This window comes from Frankliniella occidentalis, unplaced genomic scaffold, assembly GCF_000697945.3.
Source record: "Frankliniella occidentalis isolate FOCC.00 unplaced genomic scaffold, Focc_3.1 Scaffold199, whole genome shotgun sequence".
Lineage (NCBI taxonomy): Eukaryota > Metazoa > Arthropoda > Insecta > Thysanoptera > Thripidae > Frankliniella > Frankliniella occidentalis.
The window spans coordinates 81,310-91,607 of record NW_026267325.1 but is presented as its reverse complement, the minus strand read 5'-3'; the positions used below and the strand labels follow the sequence as shown (position 1 = coordinate 91,607).

Sequence of the window (10,298 nt, the reverse complement as noted above, 5' to 3'; positions counted from 1 at the left end):
CTCCCACAGTACTTGCTGGTGAGCGTGGTCATGTCCATGCTAAGCACTGTGAGTATAAAATACCAAATTAGGGAGGATCAGGCCACAAACCTTTAATGTTTAAACCCGTTCCAATTTGCTTTTTATTTTTTTATTTCTTTATTTCGCAACAAATGGGTGACCGGGTGTCCGAAGAGCAAGCTCTAATGGGCTCACGGTAAAAATTCTTTGTCACGACGACGAATACACCATGGCTAATTTTTATTACAGGGGTGTGGTCATGGGTTTTTTCGTCACATGACAAGGGTTTTCTCCGGTTTTCTCGTCCCCGTGACGAAAAGACCCATGACGACACCCCTGTACTAAAAATTAGCCATGATATTTTCGTCATAATAACAAAGATTTCCTACAATGCCATTAGATTAAGGTAAACATTGGTGTAGCGGCACAATTTTATTTTGCAGATGTCTATTCAGCCTTTGATGCATTGCCTTTTCTTGTACTCTTGACGGGGCAGATAGCAATAGGTCGATAGTTTCCTGGGTCATCTGTTGGTCCCGATTTATGAATTGGTAAATTGGTATAATTTCTGTTGTTTTTTTTTCCTTGTGGGAACACTCCTTCTTCATAAGACTAGTTTACAATTTTTGTTAAGAGTGGTGTTACACTTCCTTCAGTTACCTTAATAACGTGGTTGCTGATACCATCTGGACTCGAGTGCTTGGTCGACCGACTCTTTATGATTTTAGCAACTTCTGTGACACACACTTCTTGTAGTTTTATGCAAGTTTGACTCGGAAGCTCAAGCTCTAGATGGCCACCCTGCAGCACTGTAAGTGAACTAGATAGAGTAGGAACAACATTTATGTAGAATTTATTGAGAGCAGTTACTATGTTTGATTCACCTGCATGTAAATGCCCTGCATATTTCAGCAGAGCTGTTATTTCTGTTTCTTTGGTATCAGTGATGTTGGCTGCTGCCTTAAGTATCGTCCAGGTATTCTTTCTTGTTGCACTAATATGTTTCTTTTCTCTTCATAGTTCTTGGTCTCAAAGTAGTTCTAAATGTTGTTTACTTTATTTAGCCCTTTTTTTGCATTCCTCTTGATAAAAGGTAGTATGGGGGTCAACTCAGTCCTTTCTGTTGTTTCGTTCCACTTTCACGTCTTGCGCGCAACTTTTCTCTTTTTTTGACTAAAAACCTGGGTGAGGGAACATTTTCAAGAGAAATGATCAGGCAGTAGGACACCGGGCCCCTTTTTTAGCCCGCCCATCTGCTTTGAAACAGCTATCTTGCGGGCTTATGCAAACGACATCGTGTGTGTCTGTGTGTCTGTCTGTTCCACTAGAAGGAGATGTGCTTGAAATTTTCAGGGTATCTTAAGGTCCACTCCTAGAGAACGAAACGCCTACGGCAAATCCTGGCAACCACCCCTAAGGGTGTGAATGGGGGTATCCAAGGTTCAAAAAATCTCACAAAAAGGAATTTTTTATAATGTTCTCCTAAGGGGTAACTCGTCGAAGTACTATACTATCTATTGCTGGCGGAGCGAAGCGGAGCTGGCAACTTCGTTTGCGGAAGGGCGGGCCTGCTTGTTTATTTGTAAGAAAATATAAAGTTTTGAAAAAAGTTTGAAAGAGTCGTAAATAGGCCTTCGGCCCCAAAAGTCACAAACCCTGCTCCTTAGGGTTTTATTTTGGCGAGTTGACCCATCAGATACCATGAAATGTCTGAGAAAATACATTGAAATGGTTCGGGATCATTTCCGTGTGAAAAACTCCCTCTGACGCCTCAACGGTTAAAGATAGAGCCAAACGGACGAAATTTTTGCTCAGAGGGCTCAACTGATGAGTTATTTTTGTGACCTGTAATTTGTGATTTTTTAAAAAACCAATTTTTGAGGTAGAATGCTCTTCTTCGACCTTGCTCTGTCTTTTTATGGCACAAAACGACCCTGAAAATCCAAGGTCGCTAGATCAATTCGTTCTCGAGCTATGTGACAGACAGACGCGAAACTTTCTCATCATCATTGGAGTAATAGGCTTCGCTAATCGCTCAGCCAATAAAAGACATACATATGATGACTACGAATGTACAACATTCGTTTTATCTTCTTTGCCTTTCAGTTATTGAAGCAACATGACAATAGCGACACTGTAAAATGCTAACGAACAAAATGCTCTGCAGCGTTTCGAACAATTTTCATTCTGCGTATCTGAAAGAAATAGTATTGCAGATGCAGAACAGTAGGGTATAGGGCATTGGTCTAGAGCGCTGAGCGGAAGTAGAAGAACAAAAACGGAAGACGGAAAGGCGCCCGGGCCGTCTCCCTCTCCTCTACTGGGCGGAATGGGGGAGCGCCCGGAGAGAAGTGGAGGCGGCAGGCGGGGAGCAGTGCGGGCGCCCTTCCATCTTCCGTTTTTGTTCTTCTACTTCCGCTCAGCGCTCTAGACCAATACCCTATTTCAATGGAGCGCGGCCCGGAACTAAGAAGAACAATAACGGCTACCGTGGCTGGTGGCGGGACAGGGCCACGGTGGAGCAGAGGGCGGACGGACAGGCTCTTCTTTACCCGCCGCTCCTCTGAGCGCCCGCCACCACCACCGGTTGCTGTATCCGTTGTTGTTAGTTCCGGGCAGTGCTCCATAGGGTATTTTAATGGAACGCTGGCCGGAACTAAGAACAAAAACGGATACAGAGAGCGGTGGTGGGGGCGGGCACGCAGAGGAGCGGAGGGCGGGCGGGGAGGCTCCCCTCCCACCCGCCGCTTCTCCGCGTGAAATACCCTATTCTTTGTTAGGGTGAAGTATTTATTTACGAACAACAGGTTTGCATTACGAACTGTTTTGTTGGTAAGCTTACGAATAATAAATCCGTAACCCAACGCTTGTTTTTCAAGGCTCTTCTCCCCAAGCATTTTGCAGTTTAGTGTAATAATTCTGTGCCAGAGATAATCAAATTTACAGACACTGTCAAAATACTACGAAGCAGTGCTTTGCAAATGCGAATGATTTTGGTCAGAGAAAAATGTATCGTAATTGCAAAGAATCAAAGTTCTTCGCAATTTCAAAGCATTGCGTCGCAGGATTTTAATAGTGTACAAAGATAACTCTGTTTCTTTACAAAAAATCAGTAAGCCTATATACTTCTCATATTAGTAGCGACATTGAAAAGCAAATGTGAACAAAACTTCGTTCATAAAATCAGGAAGGATAACTAAAATACAAACTCCTATCAGAAATACAGCGACGAACACTTCCAGATTGTTATCACTCCGTTCTGGGGATTGAGCTTGTATTCTATAAAAATTTGAGGTGAAACTAATAAATAGACCGTTCCGACAGTGCGCTTTTTGAGAAGAAATGAAGAAGTCAGGACCGGAACCAGTACCTTAAGTGCGCTTATTTTTGTCATTTGACAGTGCAGTTCGACGTGAATGACCTCGATTTAATCTCTAGTAACTGTCAATTTTAGTTTTCACCAATATAAGCCATTAATTTAGAACTGTCTCCGGTGGCGATGTCATTAATTCTTCTTTAAACGGGCACTACCGGAACCGTCTATTAAACATAGGGCGCAAACTGCGCTTGCTTTCAATGTACAGCGTATCAAACGGAAGGGTGGGATGAAGTGCGATCGCACGGAGACCTTAGTATCCATTATCCATAAAATTATACAGCGGGCGCGGGGGCACCATTCACAGACTGATAAACCGTGGAGGGTAAGGTGCCCTATTGTGGCCACTGTCCCACTGATGGCCACTTTTCTCGATTTCTAGCCAATCTGGTCACTTTACAATCTTGGCCTTAAAGTTGTGTTCTAGTAAGGTCTCTACTGGGGCATAATAAGCCAAACTACTTCACATCGTTGTCTACATCACAAGAAAAATGGGTGGCCATCATTGGGCAGGCCCATTCTTAAGGTGGTCATCATAGGGCATCTTACCCTATCTACTTTGTTTACCGCTTTCCAACACAGACCGTCGTAATAAAAACTATATAGATTTACTTGTCTACCAGGTTGCCCTCATTCTTTCCGATGGAGCACCCGACGGGTTCGCCTCCACGTGCGCTCTTTACCTTTTTGTATTTTTCGTACCGATGTGTATTGTTGGTCAGCAAATCGAGGACGCAAGTCGAACTGTGTCCGTCGCAGCCTACCGTGTAAGTATACACGTACAGTATGCTTTGGCAAGCACACTGTTAGTGCCGAATCCCGTAACCACTCGAGTCGAGGTGCGTATAGGGTGTTCCAGGCTACCCAAAACGGAAGTGAAAAAGAACAAACTCACTGATTTATCTGTTTCCGTCCGCCCAGTATGAGAAACTACCATGGCAGTTTGGTCCGATCCTAACCTCTCAAATATGGAGGGGAGCTCGAAACTGATCTTAAAGTTTCTCATACCTGAAAGACCGCGGAGGCACGTGATTAGATCGACCAATCGGAGCCATTACGAAAACAGAAAAGTCAGTGAGTTTCTTCTTTTCATACTTCACGATTGTAGTTGCCCCCTCAGATCTGCCCTAACTTGCAGCATGCCATGCCAAACTAGTAAAGGACGAGTATAGTTGACGTTCACGGAACGTTTAGTTAGTGCACCAGTCAACTTGTTACTAAATATCTGACAGTTTCTCATATCTGAAAGGCCTCGGAGGCACGTGATAAGCTCGACCAATCAGAGCCATTACGGAAACAGAGAGGTCAGTGAGTTTGTTCTTTTCCTACTTCCGTTTTAGATGGCCTGGAACACCCTATTGCTATCCCGTCGCACCATCCCGTCTCTCACCCATGATGACGCCGAGACGATCTGGCAAGTTTCTAGCGACCGCGATCGAACGACACAGTGACGGTGACGAGATTGCGCCCTGGGAAATTTTCGTCCAAGGCAAGGCATCGCAATGTAACGAGATACCAGTATCTATGTAATGTAGAAAATTTTAACAAATAGTTGAACTACAGTAGTAGCTTTTGGAACGAAAGCTACAAATAACCCCTAAATATGAATTTGAGCCGAAAATTTTGACGTGTCTTTCGATGTCACTTTGACCTACAATTTCCCATAGTAGACTGAAAATCGCAATATACACACTAGAATCTAATACTTTTTTATTTTTTTTTAATAGCTTACTGAAATTGTGAACGCTCAGCTTACGAATTTTAAAATACGCCATTATGAAGAAAAATTTTCATACTGGCGTACTGCACGGTAAGTTGAGCGTTTTTACAGATTCCAGTTAGCTATGAACCACGGTGGAGGGAGAGACGGTGGGGGCACGAGGGTCTCCCAGCATAGGGACCCGTGGTTCCAGGATCTCGACAGGTTGGGGGATTAACGCCCGAGTCGTGGCTATCTAACGTGCCGGTACAGAGTACCTGCAGTCAGGGCGGCCTATGCAGGTAGCTGGGCCGCCGACTTAGCTTGAGCGGCACCGACCCTCGCCCAGGCCCACCCTGCCAGAGTGTGGGACAGAGAAGCACCCTGTGCGACAGAGAGAGTCAGGTAGGAGCCCATCCCGCGCAAGCTGAGTCTGGGCTTCCGACCTACCTACCTGCACGGCGCCCCCGACTGAAGGTAGTGTGAACAGGCCCTACAGTTGGCCCCGACCCTCAACCTGTCGAGATTGTGGAATCACGAGCAGACCCCTCGTACGCCCACCGTCTCTTCCTCGACCGTGCTATAAACAACGAGGTTGGTAAGAAAATATGAACACTCTTCTGTCTAGGGTCCTTGGTTGGAGGAAAACACGGCGACTCGCCGCCTCCGGCTCATCGTCATGGCGTCGCCACCGGCTCGGTTCAAAGTCGCAGGAGTTGGCTCGCTCAACAGACCAACGTGCCGGCGAGTGATGCGCTCCTGGTTTCAATTTGTGCAGGTCCTTGTCAATCTCAGGAAGCGCTGACGATGACCTGTTCAAACCATCATGTAAAACCAGCTACTACAAAGAGACTACGTAGTAATAAATAAACAATGTTACACCACGTGTAAGACATGCAGTTTATCAATTACCACCCCACGAACACTGTCAGGAGGCTGAGGTGATTTGTATTACTCACCATACTATCTGACTCGCACCGTGTGATTCATTTCTTCTCCGTTGGCGCAGCTCCGAGGGCTCCCACCACCCGTCTTATAACTGGTTGTAGACTCCAAGCGTAACAGGCTTCGGGAGGCGGCAATTCCTCTAGACAGGCAGTTGAGGCGATGAAACGGGTGGGTAGGCTAGAGACACCTTCACTCCACTGTTGCTCTGAGAAAGGAAGTAGAGGGGGTAACCACCGAGTCTTGCACAGCGGCCGGCCGGGGTCGGGATCAGGAGTGCGAGGCGACACAGCTTTTCAGTCAAGCCACTCTCCCGGGTAGTAGTAGGAATCTTAACTAAAAGTAAGTAGCTCGTAAATATTGAATAAACATGGTATTTTGGACAAGGATACAGGAGGCAAGGATGGTGTTGATCGATTCTCAGCCGCATGGCTTGTAGCTTTAGGTAAGGTTTGTTTGAATGGTGTTCATAGCAACAAAAACATAACCTGAAACACAAACACTGTTTTCGAACCTTCTTTGTTGACCCACTGTAAAAAATCAGTCTTGGATACGGAGCCTGTCACGGCGTTCCGTACCTCACTTTTGGGAGTGATTTTCGAAAGCGGTTCGGAGATTTGCCGTACATGGCCACCGTGCTAACGATTTTTACATGGGCTTGCATAGGGAAGGGGGTACGGAACGCCGTGACAGGCTCCGTACTCAAGACGAAGACCTTGGGATCAAAATTAGCAGGACTTTTTCCGTACCTTTCCGTACCCACGTTTTTTTTTACATGGGCTCTTATGGGAAGAGGGTGCGAAACCCAAGGTACGGAGACGCCGTAGGTTAAGTAAACGGCATATTTCCGTATGGGTGACCGTGATTTTTTTTTACAGTGCGATCAGCCTCGCTTATAGTCAGTGCTCTCACCAATTTAGTCTACTTTCACCATAACACCGCAGAAATTTGATCCGTAGCGAAATCGCGGAGAAATTTTAACAACACGAGATGCGTGCACGGGCCGGCCGGGCCACGTCGAGCTTGCTCTGCCTTCAGACTTTCTTTAAACTCACTTCGGACGACCGAAACTAGTTCGCAGGCACACTGGGATGTAGCTTAACTCCTCCCCTTTCGATTCATTACTCGTTGTCATGGTTTTTGAAACGTTTTGATTGAATATGGTTGAGTTGACTGAAGCGCCGCATGGGGTCACTCAGAAGCGCCTCGTTACTACCCCCTGATGAGACACGCGGATGCAGAGGCCAAGAGCCTAAATTCGGACCAGCGCCATTTCCGACTCTCGTTCCCAGTTGGGGATACCCTATTGTCTTGTGAGTTGAATCTGGCTGTATGCCAACGTGCTCCTGGATCGAGGGGTAAACAACTACTAATTTTGGTGTACACCACTATTTCAGATTTCAAAATATTTCAACTATTTCAGGACCATTTCAACCATTTCAAGACCATTTCTAAACCATTTCATTTCAACCATTTCAAGACGATTTCAGCCATTTCATATCAATTCCAAGACCATTTCAACCATTTCATATCAATTTCAAGACCATTCCAACCATTTCATATCAATTTCAAGACCATTCCAACCATTTCATATCAATTTCAAGAGCATTTCAACCATTCCAAGCCGATTTCAAGACAATTTAGTGACGAACCATTTTAACCATTTCAAAACCATTTCAACCATTTCAAGTACATTTCACGCTATTTCAGAACCATTTGAAGGCATTTGTACAATCATCTCAGGGTTGTTTACCCCTCGTCCTGGATTCACGAGAACCCATCAGACCATATACTGAAGGTGCCAGTGGACCACTGAAAATGCTTGTCATAATATATCATATTCTGAGGAGAGCGAGATGAGTGACAAATAAAATCTCTCTTGCGTTAAATTTCACCGTAATCTACACTGAAATAGTGTAGCTTGAGGTCAATTTTCACCGGAAGCTACGGTGAATCAGGTTGCATCACCGTAACATACAGTGCTATTCATCGTAGCTTACGGTGAAAATTTGCCGTAAGCTTTGAATGGTGCTGGGGGGTATTTATTCAATAGAACAGTTTTCTCGTTGAGGTTAATCTTGAGTTTTAAAGAGGTGGCCCGATTCAAATCCGCTGTGCACGTGATTTCAATCGATTTTCTCTCGGGAAACGCCAAGTTCCTTAGGCCTTCGGATCGCTTTTTTACGACCACCTGGGTGCTTCAGTCACAAAGTCATCATAACTACCGCATTTGGCCGTTTACGGTCTGTCATTAGACACACGGCAAAGCAATTGGCTTCTACCTAGGGTAATGGCGTGCTGGGTGCAGGTTGAAGGGACTACACTAAATAGGACATTTCCTTTCGTGTGAGCACTGAAGAAAGATTCAAGCTCCAACATCCGAAAAAATACCACTTCATTAGAATACATAGAGCCTGCATTTGGGAATACTTCACACCAAATCGGATTATGGCGACTGTTCGTGTCGGTTTTCATATTAGGATGTGCTTGCCATGTATAACGCGAGCCATGTGAACTGTAATTTTCTTGGATATGTCTCAGAGTGCAGATGCTTCTTGTCGACTGAGTAGACTCCGTGTTCGCTCCTCGACCCCAGCCAAAACACCAGTAAGCTGGGTGATTGGTTCTGATCCATGCAAGTAACGTCACAGTGAAAAATACCGTGGGCAGGTTCGGTTTGCCTACGGTCCGTACCGCACTGTTGAAAGTATTTCATTACATTTTCATAACATTGTGAATCTTATTTCCATTAGATTTTCGTAATGGTATTTAATAACTTTTTCTTTACATTTCATTACATTCTAATGAAATATCATTAAGCAGATCTAATGCAAATAGCTTCACAACATGCAATGAAAATGTTATGATATAATTTTAACAGTGGTATTTTCAGCCAACAGTATAAACTGTACTTTCTTGTTTGGGCTAGAGCTGTATTCGACTTGCATTTCCTCAACATTATTTCAAGATACGGTCTGTTCTCTATGACATATTTACAGCGCAGACCGTAGGCCTTTACCGTGTGTTTTTCTAACAGTGCTATATATTCACCTATTAGGCCGTGTGAAAAAATCGATTGATCAACGACCCTGCCAGATGATAGAACATTCATTGCGGTTACAACGATCATACGCTCACCATTCTGCGATACGCGGACCCATAGACACATTGCATTTATCACGACGTGTCTTTTCGCGCGTTTTGCGGGTACCTCGTTATGAGGCTTGCCTGTGCGGGCCATGCGGCCAGCGACGGCGACCCGGTGCGCGGTAACCGAGGGCTGCCACTCTTTAAAATGAAGTTCAGCCTTTTAATTCACATTTGATTGTAAATGATTGTGGGTGATTGTTGTAAATGATTCAGGATGATTTAAGTTATTGTAATGATTCTACATGTTAAAAGTGAATGGTGGTGATCGTTAATTATTGTCAGTGATTCAAGCATGATTGTGTGTGCGTTTTAGTGGTTCTTGGGCGTAGAACTGTTGCATTTTTTACGTTTTTATGGTAGTAGCTGAAGGCCTTGGGCCACAATTTTACCATGTAGTCTGTTTTCGGATATTGAGGGGGAGTAGGAAAATATTCCACTGGGAAGATCATAAATTGGTGAAAAAAAGTAGTTTCGAATTATTTCTTTGGGAAAGTCTAATTAGGAGTATGAGAATTGGGAGATAAAGTCTTTGGAAAAACGGGATTAGGAAAAAGCTGTAACCGGTGCCCGCAAAACGTGACACGTCGCGAAAAATGCGATGCGCCCATGGTTTCGCTAATCGTAGATTGGTAGCGTGTGCTCCTTTTAACCGCAATTACTTGCTGTATCATCTGGCAGGGGCCTTCGTGAAAAAATCCGTGACTTGACCACTACACGGTGAAAAGAATGTCTTGAAATCCGAGGACGTGTCTTGAATTTCAAGGTCGGGTGGATAATTTTAAGATTGGCCCTTGAAATTTCAGACTCTGTCTTGACACCCGTAGCCTCCAAGGGAAATCATTGGAAATTTTGTCTGGTATTCAAGGGTTTTCCTTGAAGCGCGATCTGAGTACCTCAAGAAAAACCCTTGAATACCAGACAAAAATTCCAAGGATTTTCCTTGGAAGCTACGGGTTTTAAGACAGAGTCTGGGATTTCAAGGGCCAATCTTGAAATTATCCACCCGACCTTGAAATTCAAGACACGTCCTCGGATTTCAAGACATTCTTTTTACCGTGTGATTTTGGAATGCCCTCATGGATGGGACCGGTCGGCATCCCGCCCCAGTACTACTGGATGACGTCAAGC

The 10,298-nt window shown here is 44.7% G+C and overlaps 1 protein-coding gene across 8 annotated transcripts in view; it reads left to right on the top strand.

The window, feature by feature from the left end:
- Positions 1-5,966, top strand: part of LOC113212265 (uncharacterized) — a 70,157-nt gene extending 64,191 nt beyond the window's left edge. For 7 of the 8 annotated variants that reach the window (XM_052272307.1, XM_052272308.1, XM_052272306.1 and 4 more), the window contains 2 exons: positions 4,000-4,143; positions 5,704-5,966. In XM_052272307.1, coding sequence (XP_052128267.1) covers positions 4,000-4,143; positions 5,704-5,880 — 321 coding nt within the window. In that variant the 3' untranslated portion in view covers positions 5,881-5,966. Of the gene's footprint in view, positions 49-3,999; positions 4,144-5,703 lie in introns of all 8 variants that reach the window. The other variant, XM_052272309.1, reaches the window with a different exon arrangement.
- Positions 5,967-10,298: the final 4,332 nt, after the last annotated feature.